Genomic DNA, 17,608 nt, shown 5'->3' with positions numbered 1-17,608 from the left:
GACATACTGAACTCTATCTGAGAAGTAGTTGGTGAACCAGGCAAGGCAGTCATTTGAGAAACCAAGGCTGTTGAGTCTGCCGATAAGAATACGGTGATTGACAGAGTCGAAAGCCCTGGCCAGGTCGATGAAGACGGCTGCACAGTACTGTCTTTTATTGATGGCGGTTATGATATTGTTTAGTACCTTGAGCGTGACTGAGGTGCACCCGTGACCAGCTTGGAAACCAGATTGCACAGTGGAGAAGGTACGGTGGGATGCGAAATGGTCCGTGATCTGTTTGTTAACTTGGCTTTCGAAGACTTTAGAAAGGCAGGGCAGGATGGATATAGGTCTGTAGCAGTTTGGGTATAGAGTGTCACCCCTTTTGAAGAGAGGGATGACTGCGGCAGCTTTCCAATCTTTAGGAATCTCGGACGATACGAAAGAGAGGTTGAACAGACTAGTAATAGGGGTTGCAACAATGGCGGCGGATAATTTTAGAAAGAGAGGGTCCAGATTGTCTAGCTCAGCTGATTTATACGGATCCAGGTTTTGCAGCTCTTTCAGAACATCTGCTATCTGGATTTGAGTGAAGGAGGAGCTGGGGACGCTTGGGCAAGTACCTGCAGGGGGTGTGGAGCTGTTGGCCGGGGTTGGGGTAGCCAGGCGGAAAGCACGGCCAGCCATAGAGAAATGCCTATTGAAATTCTCGATTATCGTGGATTTATTGGTGGTGACAGTGTTTCCTAGCCTCAGTGCAGTGGGCAACTGGGAGGAGGTGCTATTATTCTCCATGGACTTTACAGTGTCCCAGAACTTTTTGGAGTTAGAGTTACAGGATGCAAACTTCCGTTTGAAAAAGCTAGCCTTTGCTTTCCTAACAGACTGTGTGTATTGGCTCCTGACTTCCCTGAAAAGTTGCATATCGCGGGGACTATTCGATGCTAGTGCAGTACGCCACAGGATGTTTTTGTGCTGGTTGAGGGCAGTCAGGTCTGGAGTGAACCAAGGGCTATATCTGTTCTTATCTATCAAACCATTCACACACACACACATGCAGGAACACTTCTTTATCAAAAGTGGCCTACATCAAAAGAAGCCAGAACTGGGCCTTGTTGACATAGCAGGGTGATTGAGACACAACTTGTGATTATGTTACTTCCAAGAAAACGAACCCCTGATGTCATCCACCTATACACTGAGTGAGTGACACGCGAGAGAAAGGTGCGGACAGGCAGGAAGATAGATGGGCAGGCAGGCAGACAGGCAAGCAGACAGCCATAAACTATTAAGACATGTACCAATCACACATACATGCTACAAACATAAACCATAATTATGGGGAATGTTTTTATTTACTGGTTGTAAACCATTTCCCCTCACCCATCAGCGCCTGTGTTTTCACTTGCCACAAACCGCCACTATATAGAACTTTCACAGAGCTGTGGTATCCACTTTTTTCCAATACAAACAGGAGGTGTGTGTGTGTGTTTATGTTTGGTTTGTGGAGTATGTAGAGTGTGGGTGAGAGAAGGCGCGATGGAGAGGAGAGAGAAAGAGGGAGCGAGAGGGGGAAGGGAGGGAACGTGTGTGGACATGAAGACTCAGTTAGGGCCGCGGGACAGAGAGGGAGAAAAACATTAGTGGTTCAACAGGAATCGGATGACAGATCTACACACACATACATGCACCTCTTTCACTCACCCACACATGTATGATCAATGTCCCTCTCACGAATCCCTCTCTGATATGGAGAAGAGCTTTCAGCAGTACCAGGTGTGTGAGTGAGTAAAAGGTGAGTGGCTGTGTGTGTTTATACTTGTGGGGACCAGAAGAATAGTAAACAAACAAATATTAGACCAACTGTGGACATGTTGTTAGTCCCCACAAGATCTTATGCTATTTCTAAGGGGTTTTGGGTTACGGTTAGAATTAGTGTTCATTTTAGGAGATAGGGTTATTTTTAGGGTTAAGGTTTTGGGGTTAAGGTTAGGGGTTAGGGAAAATAAGATTTTGAATGGGACTGAATTTTGTGTCCCCACAAGGTTAGTTATACAAGACTGTGTGTGTGTGAGAACCCGGTTTCATGTGCATATTCTTTCATTTTTCTGTTTAGGATCAACAATCCTCCTCTCAGTACCCCTTTTTATGCAGAGTGACGGTTGGCAATGTCTCTTGACTGTATCCCTTCATTCTCACATTCACTGTGTCAGGACATTTTCCACGTGAGGCCAGAGCTGCTGACAGAGTTTGGGAACATTGGGTATATTTGAGTGAGTCAGTCCTAGGCTCAGGTTTATTTAGCATGTCTAAGACTTACAGTATGTCTCAGGAGTTCTGGGGTTTAATGTTAGACACCTAGTCTGATACAATCTCTATAGTGTGTGCCTTCAGCCCCCAATGCCCTCATTAACCAGCATGGAGCCCTACACCTGCATCCCCCCAACACACATACACACACATAATACTCTCGCATGCAATGTTTACAACATATTCTCACGCATAACTTGAACATTGATTGATACATCACTGCCATCTTGTGGCATTGAAACGTTTTGAATGCAATTGTTTTTCCAGAAGCAGTAATAGAAAAAATACTTGTTAGTGTTACTAGTGTAGCAAAGGTAAATAGCCCATTTGCAGTGCAGTGCCAAACAGTGGTCTATATGTCATACTCAACAGCAGAATGTGCTTAATGGAATGTGAAGGGCCACTTCACTTTTATGTCAAATATGTTCTCTGACTGTGTTGTGTAGGCCTGGCTTCATGAATTTGACATGACAATATCCTGAGATTATGTCACAAAATTGTGCCATCTGTGCTGAGGAGGTTAGAGGTTGCCCCTAATCACTGATACATAGTCAGATGTTTTCTAATCACCTCAATGATAACATTTAGAATTAGTGTAGAATAATCTGATCCTAGATCTGAGGTTAGGAGAGCCTCTACCTTGAGCCATGCAACGACACTTGACGCTACCCTACCGCGGACGCGCTCGAGCCAACACCACGCGACAAGAGTAGATACAAGATGGCGACCATTTTAGTATCAGAGGAATAAGTGCCTTGAAGGATAGGTATGGTACTTTTTCAATTTTCGCCTTTTTATTTATTTTTTTAAACAATTCGTGTCAGTTATGGTGTACACATTCATTTGAAAACTAACTATTATGTTTGATAAACAATTCAAACCCTGACGCATTGATCCCTAACGTATTTAGACTTGGCTCGACAAGATTAGCTTTGTTGCTGCTAGCCATGTAGCTAGCCATGTTACTCACCAAGTTAGCCAACAAACTAGTTGGATACTTTATTATTTTACTAGCGATTATGTTTAGCTATATTACGTTAGATACTCGATGTGTTTGTATTTAGAAGATGCATACCGCCAGACAGAGAAAGAAAGCACAAGGGCACCTTAGGCGCGCGCACGAGCCTTTGATATCCTTCTCGATAAGTTTACGAGTAGGTTCTTGTCAGCAGTAACGTTAGCCGTGTTATAACTATAGATAGTTAGTGACATCAGGATAGAAGAAGGAGCGGTTAGTTACCAGTAGTATAGTGATATTGTTAGCTAGAGCTAGTTTTCAAAGTTGTCTTGCGGGGACAATTTACCAATCTCAGGTAAGTTAACGTTAGTGAAGTGGTAAACACGTCTGGGAAAGCTTGCTAGCTAAATTATCTGGTTTGAAAACACAAATCTCGCGCTTTTTGTTATCAGTGTTGACTGGGTAAAATGAAGCAGAAGCAAAGGGATGTCATTGCTAGTAACTGCCCACCAGATCTTTAGTGGATTAAAAAACTAAACAATGTATCACGATTGTTGGTGGTTATAAAACAACAATTGCATTAAATCACGAATGTCTATGGTCATAAAACCACAATTGCATGATTACATGTTATATAAAAACAGTGGTCAAAGGGGTACAATGTTGACCGACTCAGTCAGGGCATTCCAGCCAGAAACTCCTTCAGTGGTAACAGCTACTTATTTAAATCACACGAAGGCTATCTGGAATGGTAAATAAACACAGTTAGAACTTGGACCTGTGTAGTCAGGGTCGGCGCTGTACTGTTTCTCCTCCTAAATAGATTATAGATTGGTTCATGGAGAAGGGTAATAGTAGCTGGGACTGGCAACCTCTGATCATCAAGTTTAGTTTCCCTTCTGATCATCCTATCCATCTCTTTCTTCATTCCCTTTATCCATCTCTTCTCTTGCCCCTTTCTCTCTGTAAGGCTGCCTGTACACATACAAAGGGTGCTCTACCCTCCCAGCTCAGCCCCCCTTTGTTTGCCAGGCTTAAGTCTCCCTTTGGCCCCATTGGGGGGTGATGATGATGGCGCTGAGACTCTAAAACAGGAACCCCCAACCCCATCAGTTTTTCAAACTGTGCTATGGAAGTGCCTACCCCCCCATGTTCAAGTTCGAGAGCTAACTGGTTAAATGTGTGACCACAAATTATTATAAAGACCAGAATGGGTTGTGGGTTAAAAAGCAAGACAAAAGGTTTTGGTAAAATTGTTTTCACTAACAGGCATCTTGTAAAGCAAAGGATCTCTTCATACGATTTGGGTAAGGCCTTTACTGAGAAGAGATTAGAGATGTTTAAAGAGTTTTGTACAACTGCCTTTCTCAATCAGTCTCTCTTCTCTTTCTTCCTCCCCAGAAAAAGCCATGCCGTGGGACCACCCCGTTTCTGAGCTCGCCATGGTGATCTGAAGCCCCAGTGTGGACGTGTCACATCCACACTCACCTACCCACAGACACACACACGGACTGAGCCACCCAGCAAGTGTGTGCGATGGACAGGTGTAAGCACGTGGGGCGGCTCAGGCTGGCCCCAGACCACTCCATCCTCAACCCCCAGAAGTGGCACTGCGTGGACTGCAACACCACAGAGTCAGTGTGGGCCTGCCTGGGCTGCGCCCACGTTGCATGTGGCCGCTACATCGAGGAGCACGCCCTGCAGCACTTCCTGCAGCATCGCCACCCGCTGGCCATGGAGGTCAACGAGCTCTATGTCTTCTGCTACTTGTGTGATGACTATGTGCTCAACGACAATGCAACGGGAGACCTCAAGCTGCTGCGCTCCACTCTCAGTGCCATCCAGAGCCAGCGCTACGAGGTCACCACGCGCTCAGGACGCACCTTGAGATCGGCTAGCACCCCGCTCGACGCCCCCCAGCCCTGCGGCTCCAGTGAACTGCAGCTGAGGGACGAGGACCGCATGTTCACGGCGCTCTGGCACCGCCGCCGGGCACTGATGGGTCGAGTGTTCCACACCTGGTTCAGCCTGACGGAAGGGGGGAAGAGGAGGGAAGAGGAGGAGAGGCAGAGAGAGGAGGAGGAGGAGAGGCGGAAGGAGTTGAGGGAGAGGAGGAAGACATTGAAGAGGCAGCTAAAGGAAGCGTTGGAGAGCGCCCCACCAAGGAAGAGCCACCGCCTGAGGAGAGCCAGTCAGAGAGCTGCTGCCGCCGCCGCTGTCGCCCCCCGCCCCACACGGACACACACACCCAGCACCACTTACACACCCCAGTCTCCCCTCAAACCCCGACCAAGAACCCAGAGCCCCGCCACTCCCACCCCCAAGAGAATGGGCCGCCCCCCTAAAACCCCCACGCCCAAACCCACTCGCTACTCAACCCCTTCTTCCTCCAAAGGCAAACCCAGAGCCTCCTCTGTCCAAGCCCTGACTGCCCCCTCCCCAGCACCCCGCCGTGCCCCCTCCAAACAGGGCGACTCGCCCCTCAAACGGCGGCCCACTGTCACTCCGGGTGTCACGGGCCTGCGTAACCTAGGCAACACATGCTACATGAACTCCATCCTGCAGGTGCTGAGCCACCTTCACATCTTCAGGGAGTGTTTCCTCCGGCTGGAGCTGCTGGCCTCGGCTGTCCACGGCCAGCTGTTGGTTCCCAGCCCTGGGGGCCCAGTGTCATCCTCCCCGCTGGCCCAGAGGAGAGGTCCCCAGGTGGGCGTTGGGCTAAGTGGGGGGGCCTCCAGAGCCCGGAGTATGGAGCTGATTCAGCCCAAGGAGCCCAGCTCCAAGCACATCTCCCTGTGTCATGAGCTGCACACACTCTTCCAGGTGATGTGGTCGGGCAAGTGGGCGTTGGTGTCGCCCTTCGCAATGCTGCACTCTGTGTGGCAGCTGATCCCAGCCTTCCGGGGCTACGCCCAGCAGGATGCCCAGGAGTTCCTGTGTGAGCTGCTTGACAAGGTGCAGCACGAGCTGGAGAGCACAGGGACTCACATGCCACCCGCTGGTGTGTCAACCGGACAGAGACATCTCATCAAGCAGGTGCTCAGCGTAGTCAACACCATCTTCCATGGTCAGCTCCTCAGCCAGGTAAGAAAAAGAGAGGTACACACTCTCCCAAACACAGTTATACACAGACTGATACACAGTACACACTTTTATAATGATATAGACACACTTTTGTGATTCACCAGTCTGGACATCGATTAAAATAGATTGAAAAAGCGATTAAAAGGTTTTTACATTGATTAGTAGTGATCTTACTGGAGGGATTTGGATGGGAGCTTTTACTGCATAATGTGTGTGACTGTTACCACATTTATGTCTTGATAGTAATATAAAATAAATAGATATAAAATACAATATGTCAAAAATGTATCTGTCTAAATGTGCTTGGCTCCAATCAAGAAATGGGGACATTTCAATGGCAGATCAACACATTCTGAAGCTCCGTCATTTTAAAAGTTAATGGAAGGGTAAATCCATTTTGAATTCATTAACTTTTCGACAGAACCCCTTTTGATTTGAACGAAACCTTACATACTTGCCCATTGTAGAACGGCTCAGAAATGAACTTTTTGGACCTGAATGCCAAAACACTCGAGATAAGTGTTCAAAGTTGACTCCTTTTGCATACCACACCATGAGACATCCATGTCTTCATCAATGGAAAAGATAAATGGTTGAGATTTATATAATTTAAAAGTTTACAAAAAGGGTTGTCAAACTACTATAATGACTTGATTTTTGTTTTGTTATTGACTTTTATTTTTTATATTTTTTTTTACCTCTAACATACACTACCATTCAAAAGTTTGCGGTCACTTAGAAATGAGGAAATATAGTCAAGACTTTGACAAGGTTATAAATAATGATTTTTAATTTAAATAATAATTGTGTCCTTCAAACTTTGCTTTTGTCAAAGAATCCTCCATTTGCAGCAATTACAGCCTTGCAGACCTTTGGCATTCTAGTTGTCAATCTTTTGAGATAATCTGAAGAGATTTCACCCCATGCTTCCTGAAGCACCTCCCACAATTGGATTGGTTTGATGGGCACTTCTTACGTACCATATGATCAAGCTGCTCCCACAACAACTCTATAGGGTTGTGATCCAGTGACTGTGCTGGCCACTCCATTATAGACAATACCAGCTGATTGCTTCTTCCCTAAATGGTTCTTGCATAGTTTGGAGCTGTGCTTTGGGTCGTTGTCCTGTTGTAGCAGGAAATTGGCTCCAATTAAGCGCCGTTCACAGGATAGGGTACGGCATGGCAAAATGGAGTGATAGCCTTCGTTCTTCAAGAACCCTTTTACCCTGTACGAATCTCCCACTTTACCACCACCAAAGCACCCCCAGACCATCACATTGCCTCCACCATGCTTGACAGATGGCGTCAAGCACTCCTCCAGCATTTTTTCATTTTATCTGCTTCTCACGAATGTTATTCTTTGTGATCCGAACACCTCAAACTTAGATTCATCTGTCCATAACATTTTGTTCCAATCATCATCTCTCCAGTGTCTGTGTTATTTTGCCCAGCTTTTCTTTTTTTTGGCCAGTCTGAGATATGTATTTTTCTTTGCCACTCTGCCTAGAAGCCCAGCGTCCCAGAGTCGCCTCTTCACTGTTGACGTTGAGACTGGTGTTTTGCGGGTACTATTTAATGAAGTTGCCAGTTGAGGACTTGTGGGGCATCTGTTTCTCAAACTAAACACTATAATGTACTTGTCCTCTTGCCCAGTTGTGCACCAGGGCCTCCCACTCCTCTTTATATTCTGGTTAGAGGAAGTTTGCGCTGTTCTGTGAAGGGAGTAGAACACAGCGATGTATGAGATCTTCAGTTTCTTGGCAATTTCTTGCATGGAATAGCCTGCAGTTCTCAGAACAATAATAGACTGACGAGTTTCAGAAGAAAGATCTTTGTCTCTGTCCATTTTGAGCCTGTAATCGAACCCACAAATGCTGATGCTCCAGATACTCAATTAGTCTTTAAAGCAGGCCAGTATGATTGCTTCTTTAATCAGAAAAACAGTTTTCAGCTGTGCTAACATAATTGCAAAATGGTTTCCTAATGATCAATTAGCCTTTTAAAATGCTAAACTTGGATTAGCTAACACAACATGCCATTGGAACACAGGAGTGATGGTTTCTGGTAATGGGCCTGTGTAGATATTCAATTAAAAATCAGCCGTTTCCAGCTACAATAGTCATTTACAACATTAACAATGTCTACGCTGTATTTCTGATCAATTTGATGTTATTTTAATGGACAAAAAATGTGCTTTTCTTTCAAGGACATTTCTATGTGATCCCAAACCTTTGAACACGTAAACTCTGTCTCATTTCTGAATATGTTGTAGCTTAGACCCTACTTTACCCTAAGCTACAACATATGTAAAGAGGCAGAGTTTACACGTTTTTAGGTAAAAGATGTAAAAGGTTCCAAAAGTTATATATACACTACCGTTCAAAAGTTTGGGGTCACTTAGAAATGTTAAAAGGCTAATTGATCATTAGAAAACCTTTTTGCAATTATGTTAGCACAGCTGAAAACTGTTGTCCTGATTAAAGAAGCAATAAAACTGGCCTGCTTTAGACTAATTGAGTATCTGGAGCATCATCATTTGTGGGTTCAATTACAGGCACAAAATGGCCAGAAATAAAGACATTTCTTCTGAAACTCATCAGTCTATTCATGCTCTGAGAAATTAAGGCTATTCCATGCGAGAAATTGCCAAGAAACTGAAGATATCGTACAACGCTGTGTACTACTCCCTTCACAGAACAGCGTAAACTGTCTCTAACCAGAATAGAAAGAGGAGTGGGAGGCCCCGGTGGGAGGCCCCGGTGCACAACTGGGCAAGAGGACAAGTACATTAGTGTTTGAGAAACAGACGCCTCACAAGTCTTCAACTGGCATCTTCATTAAATGGTGCCTGCAAAACACGTCTCAACTTCAACAGTGAAGAGGCGAATCCGGGATGCTGCCTTTCTAGATAATTTGCAACATTAACAGTGTACACTATATTTCTGATCAATTTGATGTTATTTTAATGGACAAATGTCCTTGTTTTTTAAAGAAAAACACATTTCTAAGTGACCCCAAACTTTTGAACAGTAGTATATATATATATATATATAAAATAGTTTCACAACCCTGTTTGTAAGCAGTTTAAATGATATCAAAACTCAACACCATTTATCTTTTCCAGTGATAAAGACATGAATGTCTCACCCTGTTGGGTGGGGTATGCAAAACTTTGAACACCTTTAACTCCTGAATGTTTTAACATGTACGGAAAGGTTTGTTTAAATCAAAAGGGATGCTATCTAAAGGGGATTGAATTCAAATCGATTTACCCGTGAGTGAGTGTGACTGAACGTGTGTACTTTCTGCTTCGGTGTATGTGAAAGAGAGGAGTGTCTTGAGTTATCTGAGCATACACCCACACCTGCTCTTTCCTAACAAGTGTGTGTGTGTGTGTGTGTGTGTGTGTGTGTGTGTGTGTGTGTGTGTGTGTGTGTGTGTGTGTGTGTGTGTGTGTGTGTGTGTGGGTGGGTGGGTGGGTGTGTGAAGGGGGGCAGTGTTTCTAAAGCTGTGTATCTCAGACAATCCAGTTCCTGTGTGTGCTACTGCATTAGTTAGCTCAGCTGCCCTTGGCTTGCCTTCACACAACTCTCTCTCTTTCATCCTCACTTTCTACCCCTAACTCTCTCTTTCTCCCTCTCTCTCTGCCCCGCCTCTTTCTATCGCTCTCTCTTCTCTTCCCCCTCCATCAGGTGACGTGTCTTGCATGTGACCACCGCTCCAACACGGTAGAACCCTTCTGGGACCTATCGCTGGAGTTCCCTGAGCGTTACCACAGCAACAGCCGGGAGAGCGCAGCGCAGGTCTCGTGCCAGCTGACGGAGATGCTGGCCAAGTTCACGGAGACCGAAGCCCTAGAGGGCAACATCTACGCCTGCGACCAGTGCAACAGTGAGTGACCCAGGCACACATACAAAAATGTACACAGTGAGCACACACAAACACATTAATTCAATGGTATGATTGTTAGAGGTACAATAATTTTGCCAAAGCAGTTCGTTTTCTCAATTAATTTTTAAAATAATAATAATAAATTCTGTCTCTGCATGTCAAACTACCATCCAGTGCTATAGTTAGACTGTCTATTCACATTCACACAGCCCTGTCCAGAGCATGTGAGCGGAGCTGGAGCAGAGCGTGCTGAATTTGAATGGAGCGTGGCGCGAGTTTCCCAAAGACTGGAGTGTCGGCCTTCTCGCCCACCCCAATTTCGCTCCAGTAGTGCTCACTTCACAAGCTCGGGGCATGCCCGGACCAGCATGCATTTGTAGTCTACTTGTGTGCTGCTTTAGCCCCTTGCTTTAGTTACTGTTATCTAGTATGTTATATATTTTCAGAAAGGAACTGATATAACACACAGGTGAAAAATCAAGGTGCCTTACAAAGGTGAGGAGGACCAAGAGCAAGAGGGGGAGGGCAGTGATGTTTGGGGTCCACAAAAAAAATCACTGTGGAATCTGAAAAGACAGGTATCCCGAAAGCATGATGGTGTAATTAGTAGGTGCACATGCTAACAGAAAGGAACGGGGTTGGTAGCTAGCTAAGTGTGTCATTGTAGCAAAGTATTTATAAACCAAAAATCAGATCTCTTGACCTCTAGCGACGAGCAATCCCGTATCCGGGAGTGTAATCATAGCCTCAAGCTCATTACCATAACGCAACGTTTCCTATTCATGAAAATCACAAATGAAATAAAATAAATATATTCAAACACAAGCTTAGCCTTTTGTTATCAACACTGTCATCTCAGATTTTCAAAATATGCTTTTCGACCAAAGCTACACAAGCATTTGTGTAAGAGTGTTGATAGCCTAGCATAGCATTAAGCCTAGCATTCAGCAGGCAACATTTTCACAAAAACAAGAAAAGCATTCAAATAAAAATAATTTACCTTTGAAGAACTTCGGATGTTTTCAATGACGAAACTCTTAGTTAGATAGAAAATGTTCATTTTTTCCAAAAAGATTATTTGTGTAGACGAAATAGCTCCGTTTTGTTCATCACGTTTGGCTAAGAAAAAGACCGGAAAATGCAGTCACTTACAACGCCAAACTTTTTTCCAAATTCGCTCCATAATATCGACAGAAACATGGCAAACATTGTTTAGAATCAATCCTCAAGGTGTTTTTGACATATCTATTTGATAATCTTATCAGTGGTGGCAGTTGGCTTCTCATCAGAAGCAAACGGAAAAATACTGCAGCTGGAGATTACGCAATAATTGCGACGGAGGACACCTAGCGACCACCTGGTAGATGTAGTCTCTTATGGTCAATCTTCCAATGATATGCCTACAAATACGTCACAATGCTGTCGACACCTTGGGGAAGCGACAGAAAGCCTAAGCTCATTCGTGGCCCATTCACAGCCATATAAGGAGTCATTGGCATGAGGCTGTTTCAAAAAATACGGCACTTCCCGATTGGATTTTTATCTGGGTTTTCTGTAACATCAGTTCTGTGGCACTCAGACAATATCTTTGCAGTTTTGGAAACGTCAGTGTTTTCTTTCCAAATTTGTCAATTATATGCATAGTCTAGCATCTTTTCATGACAAAATATCTTGTTTAAAACGGGAACGTTTTTCATCCAAAAATTAAAATAGCACCCCCTATATCCTAGAAGTTAAACCCCCTAAGGTCTCTATCTGTGCCCCGTGGAATTCTAATTAGCATAATACAAAAATCCCCATAAAAATCTCTGTTAAGATGTGTCTATGTCTCATTTCCGCACCTGCGGTGACAGAGCTAGAGCGGTGTTTCTCACCATGAGGCATCCCGAAAATTGGTCTTCACACAAATAGTCTGTAGCGTGTGAACGGTTTGGCCCACAAACTATTTTGGCCAAAAACAAAGAACTTTCTTCTGAAACTTGTCAGTCTTTTCTTGTTCTGAGAAATGAAGGTTATTCCATGTGAGAAATTGCAAAGAAACTGAAGATCTCGTACAATGCTGTGTACTACTCCCTTCCCAGAACAGCACAAACTGGCTCTAACCAGAATAGAAAGAGGAGTGGGAGGCCCTGGCGCACAACTGAGCAAGAGAACAAGTACATTAGTGTCTATTTTGAGAAAGACGCCTCACAAGTCCTCAACTGGCAACTACATTAAATAGAACTCGCAATGTCAACAGTGAAGAGGTGACTTCGTGATGCTGGCCTTCTCAGCAGAGTTGCAAAGAAAAGCCATATCTCAGACTGGCCAAAAAAAAATAAAAGATTAAGATGGGCAAAAGAACACAGCCTAGAAGGCTAGCTTCCCGGAGTCGCCTCTTCACTTTTGACGTTGAGACTGGTGTTAAATACATGTATAAAATAAAAATAACATGTTTGCTGATCTTTCTTATATCTCTCAGATATAGGACAGACATTTCAGAACAAACTTCATTTAGCTTCCCACCTCCCCAAAAAAAATCTCTGTTCCATTTTTTTAATTGTTTTATTTCACCTTTATTTAACCAGGTAGGCTAGTTGAGAACAAGTTCTCATTTGCAACTGTGACCTGGCCGAGATAAAGCATAGCAGTGTGAGCAGACAACACAGAGTTACACATGGAGTAAACGATTAACAAGTGAATAACACAGTAGGAAAAAAAAGGGGGGGAGGGAGTCTATATACATTGTGTGCAAAAGGCATGAGGTAGGCGAATAATTACAATTTTGCAGTTTAACACTGGAGTGATAAATGATCAGATGGTCATGTACAGGTAGAGATATTGGTGTGCAAAAGAGCAGAAATTAAATAAATGAAAACAGTATAACAGTATAAGGTGCTTTAGTGACAAAACGGATGGCACTGTGATAAACTGCATACAGTTTGCTGAGTAGAGTGTTGGCAATTTTGTAGATGACATCGCCGAAGTCGAGGATCGGTAGGATAGTCAGTTTTACTAGGGTAAGTTTGGCGGCGTGAGTGAAGGAGGCTTTGTTGCGGAATAGAAAGCCGGTTCTTGATTTGATTTTCGATTTGAGATGTTTGATATGAGTCTGGAAGGAGAGTTTACAGTCTAGCCAGACACCTAAGTACTTATAGATGTCCACATATTCAAGGTTGGAACCATCCAGGGTGGTGATGCTGGTCAGGCGTGCGGGTGCAGGCAGCGAACGGTTGAAAAGCATGCATTTGGTTTTACTAGCGTTTAAGAGCAGTTGGAGGCCACGGAAGGAGTGTTGTAATGGCATTGAAGCTCGTTTGGAGGTTAGATAGCACAGTGTCCAAGGACGGGCCGGGAGTATATAGAATGGTGTCGTCTGCATAGAGGTGGATCAGGGAATCGCCCGCAGCAAGAGCAACATCATTGATATATACAGAAAAAAGAGTCTGCCCGAGGATGGAACCCTGTGGCACCCCCATAGACTTCCAGAGGACCGGACAGCATGCCCTCCGATTTGACACACTGAACTCTGTCTGCAAAGTAATTGGTGAACCAGGCAAGGCAGTCATCTGAAAAACCGAGGCTACTGAGTCTGCCGATAAGAATATGGTGATTGACCGAGTCGAAAGCCTTGGCAAGGTCGATGAAGACGGCTGCACAGTACTGTCTTTTATCGATGGCGGTTATGATATCGTTTAGTACCTTGAGCGTGGCTGAGGTGCACCCGTGACCGGCTTGGAAACCAGATTGCACAGCGGAGAAGGTACGGTGGGATTCGAGATGGTCAGTGACCTGTTTGTTGACTTGGCTTTCGAAGACCTTAGATAGGCAGGGCAGGATGGATATAGGTCTGTAACAGTTTGGGTCCAGAGTGTCTCCCCCTTTGAAGAGGGAGATGACTGCGGCAGCTTTCCAGTCCTTGGGGATCTCAGACGATATGAGAGGTTGAACAGGCATGTAGTGAATCTGTTATTCATTGTGTTTGTATGGGCTAATAGCAGTAAGGCTATTGTTTTGATACTTAAAATTTCAAATCAAATAGCAAATGTATCCTTGGTATGACACTTAAAACAATTCCATATAGCTTAGTAGAACCCCACCCCCACCCTAGCTTGACATGGTTTAGACTGTTTAGTGGCAAAAATAAGGGGTTAAAAAAAAAATATAATAACTAATGTTTTTCCTGATCTTGTATCTCTCAGATATAGGAGATACACTTCAGAACAAATTTCCTTTTGATATTTCTTCAGGAACTATCTGTTCGATGTAGTGAATGTTATTCAATGCATTTGTATGGGCTAATAGAAGTAAAATCAAAAATATTTTTTCATAAAATTATAATATATTTTTGTTATAGTTCAACGTGTGTTCAAATTCCAAATCAAATAGCTAAATGAGCCTGTGATGCCCAGGGTGACCAGTGTAGAACCACCTCGCCCGGATTAGACATGGCTATAAGACTCTTATGGGTTAAATGTTTAGTTCATTTTCGTTCTATTATCTATACAATAGGCCTGGCATATTATCTCTTTCGAGGAGGTAAGCACTGCTCCATGAGCGCGATTTCCACACGCTCAACTCCTCACAACTCTGGCCCTGTCTGAGGTGTCCCTCTAGTGTGCAAGTTTAGTTTTACAGTGTGGGTTAATGCTCACTCTTGTCTCTAGGTAAGCGGCGGAGGTTCTCCTCCAAGCCCGTCATCCTGACTGAAGCTCAGAAACAGCTGATGGTTCACAAACTGCCTCAGGTCCTGCGCCTGCACCTCAAACGCTTCAGGTACTGACCGCATTATGACCACATGATGACCATAACATACCCATGCACCTCAAACACTGCAGGTAACCATTGAGCACATAGCAATTGCTCAAGAACCATAACACAACCATGCATTTGAAACACTCTAGCTGTCTTATTTGGTGATTTGGTCTGTTGACGTGTTCGTTGAGTGTTCTGTGCTTGTGATTGGTCGTCAGGTGGTCTGGGAGAAACCACAGGGAAAAGATTGGGGTCCACGTCAGCTTTGACCAGCTCCTCAACATGGAGCCATACTGCTGCAGAGACCCCTCCCCCAAGGGCTCGCCATGCTCCAGTCCCACCCCCGCTGGCTCCCCGAGCACCAAACACTTCCTGTACGAACTGTCCTCTGTGGTGATGCATCATGGGAAGGGCTTTGGCTCTGGCCACTACACTGCCTACTGCTACAACAAAGAAGGAAGTAAGAACATCTCTCACTTACACGCAAAATGCATTTTTACGTAAAAATTACCAATCCAAAGATGACACACAACCTTCTCTTGATATATTTTCATGGAATCTACCTACAGCTAATACCCATTCTCTTCTCCCTCTCTCAGGGTTCTGGGTCCACTGTAATGACTCTAAGCTGAACGTGTGTTCTGTGGAGGAGGTGTGTCGCGCCCAGGCCTACATACTCTTCTACACGCAGCGCTTCACTCAGGACAAAGACAGGCCTCTATAGGACCTGGACCCACTGAGCCCCGCCCCAATCCTCCTCCTTTGTACCTCAGCAGTCCAGTGACATGTCATCATCAGCATTACCACCACCAAAACATCTCAACCCCCCCCCCTCTCTCACACCCTTTCTTTGTGGGCATTTTATCTCCTCTGGGGGGAGGAATGATTAATTGTATCATTATTTTTCTAAGAGAGACACACTCCTTTATTTTTTTTTGTCTTTGTGAATTTCTTGTACATGTTGTTTATATATGGGTTTTAAAAGAAAAGTCAAACGTGTTTGTGTTTGATAGTGTATAGGTTAATTTTATCAAGAGTATCAGCCAAGTTGTGCGTTGTATTATAGACACGCCTTTACAGGAGTAGAGACAGACTTTGGCCAGGTGTGACTGTGTAATCTGTAGTTCAGATTTATTCAGGTGTCAACCTTTCTGCTCTTCTGTGCTCTATTTTTATTTTTCTTAAACGATTTGAATCAACTAAAATGTTTCTCACAGCCACTTTAGACAGTTGACCAAGGGATGTCAGTCAGTCAAATTCTCAAATGGAATGTAGATAATTCCCTCCATAAATAGTCTTTAGAGTTTAACCCTTTTTGGTTTGCCAAGAGATGGAAGGGGAAGTGAGACAACTCACACACTTCTATTTTCTGGTTCATATACAGTCAATGAACTAAGCAGGCCAGACCCAGCTGCTAATGCATTGGTGCCTATGGGAGAGCCACCACTTATTGGAATGGAACAGTGACATTTACAAAAAGAAAAGGTAAACAGCCTGAGTGGGACATCATAATTAATCCACCATCTTTGGTATCGCTCTCTCTAGTAAGTCTGGTCGGTCAGGAAATGGTTCATAATTAACTTCTGACCTCACGCCAAAGCACGAGGGAACCGTTTAAAAAGTATCTCAGATTCTCCAAAAACAATTACAGAACCTTTGCAAGATATATTCTTTGACTGGTTTTGGGAAATCTATTTTATAACCAGTTTCCAAAGGGATGTTTGTTTTCAGCTGAATCCTGCCCTCTGTCTTCAGAATGTAGATGTCTTTCGTGGTGCTGGTGCTTTTAGGCTTGTTGCCTCCTAACTTTTGTTTGGTGTCCCTACAGCAGAAACAAGTGTCATAGAAAAGTGCCCTTCGTTATCAGAACATATCTATTTTTGTAGTTCCCTTGCCATAAGTGTATTTGGTATCAGTTCTTTGTAGCAGAGACTGTAAAATGCAGTCTCACCCAGGCCAGCATTTAGAATATTGAATGTATTTTTGTGTACTCGGACATTGAGGATTTTTCACAAAAGTTGTTTAAAAAAAAAACAGGGCCACTGACTGCAAGAGATTTTTTTATAGTTTTGTAATGGATTCCTTCCCCCCCCAGCAGGTCTGACCCGTTTAGTGTGTGTATACCAGCATATGTGTTCACACAATATAGTTGGCTCTGTATAATGTAAGTATAAAATAGCCAGACTGATGCAAGTAGATCCTTGCTGTGTGTTCAAAACTGTACGCGTCTGAGAAAGATATCTCCATGCTGGTACTAGCTTAACTGCTCAACCTAAATGCTGTTCATCTCTAGATCACCTTTTGGGGAGAATTCAAAGCACATTTCCACTTCATCCTTTTTTCTGTCCGATATGTTTGTCTGCATTGTGCTCATACTGCCTCGGGTGTGTGTACATTTATGGAAGTGATACTATGCAAATTCTTACCTCAATTTTTATAGAATTACCTCAATGAGAATATATTTCCATTTTTCTAAGAAAACGTGTACTTTTTTAAAAATCCACACCATGCTGTAGCCCTCACAATTTCCTTTCACTTGTCTAAATAGGGCATACATAATGGCTGCCTCAGTGGATTATGGGGAAAGGGGCTGCCTACTAGACTTGAGATTTGTATATGATGCTCCTGTCTCTGCCCTAACAATGGT

General features: G+C 44.0%; 1 protein-coding gene across 2 annotated transcripts; it reads left to right on the top strand.

Annotated features, from left to right (window-relative positions):
* The first annotated feature begins 1,684 nt into the window (after positions 1-1,684).
* LOC124013758 (ubiquitin carboxyl-terminal hydrolase 44-like) lies at positions 1,685-17,453 on the top strand. Of its 2 annotated transcripts, none has more exons than XM_046328259.1 (6): positions 1,685-1,777; positions 4,652-6,334; positions 10,029-10,227; positions 14,874-14,982; positions 15,180-15,421; positions 15,561-17,453. In XM_046328259.1, the coding sequence occupies exons 2-6, from the start codon at positions 4,787-4,789 to the stop codon at positions 15,683-15,685; spliced, it is 2,223 nt and encodes a 740-aa protein (XP_046184215.1). In that variant the 5' UTR covers positions 1,685-1,777; positions 4,652-4,786; the 3' UTR covers positions 15,686-17,453. The 2 variants fall into 2 exon arrangements, with proteins under 2 accessions (XP_046184215.1, XP_046184214.1); XM_046328258.1 differs by lacking the exon at positions 1,685-1,777 and adding an exon at positions 2,946-3,058.
* The last annotated feature ends 155 nt before the right edge of the window (positions 17,454-17,608 follow it).

This window comes from Oncorhynchus gorbuscha, linkage group LG25 (assembly GCF_021184085.1).
Source record: "Oncorhynchus gorbuscha isolate QuinsamMale2020 ecotype Even-year linkage group LG25, OgorEven_v1.0, whole genome shotgun sequence".
Lineage (NCBI taxonomy): Eukaryota > Metazoa > Chordata > Actinopteri > Salmoniformes > Salmonidae > Oncorhynchus > Oncorhynchus gorbuscha.
The sequence above is the reverse complement of the archived record's forward strand: the minus strand, read 5'-3'. Positions and strand labels throughout refer to the sequence as shown.

Excerpts from the sequence above, each read along its gene's own strand:
- LOC124013758 (XM_046328259.1), top strand. The coding sequence starts at position 4,787 with ATGGACAGGTGTAAGCACGTGGGGCGGCTCAGGCTGGCCCCAGACCAC. Across the intron at positions 10,228-14,873 it reads CGCCTGCGACCAGTGCAACA|GTAAGCGGCGGAGGTTCTCC; the intron begins GTGAGTGACCCA and ends TCTTGTCTCTAG. Across the intron at positions 15,422-15,560 it reads CTGCTACAACAAAGAAGGAA|GGTTCTGGGTCCACTGTAAT; the intron begins GTAAGAACATCT and ends TCCCTCTCTCAG.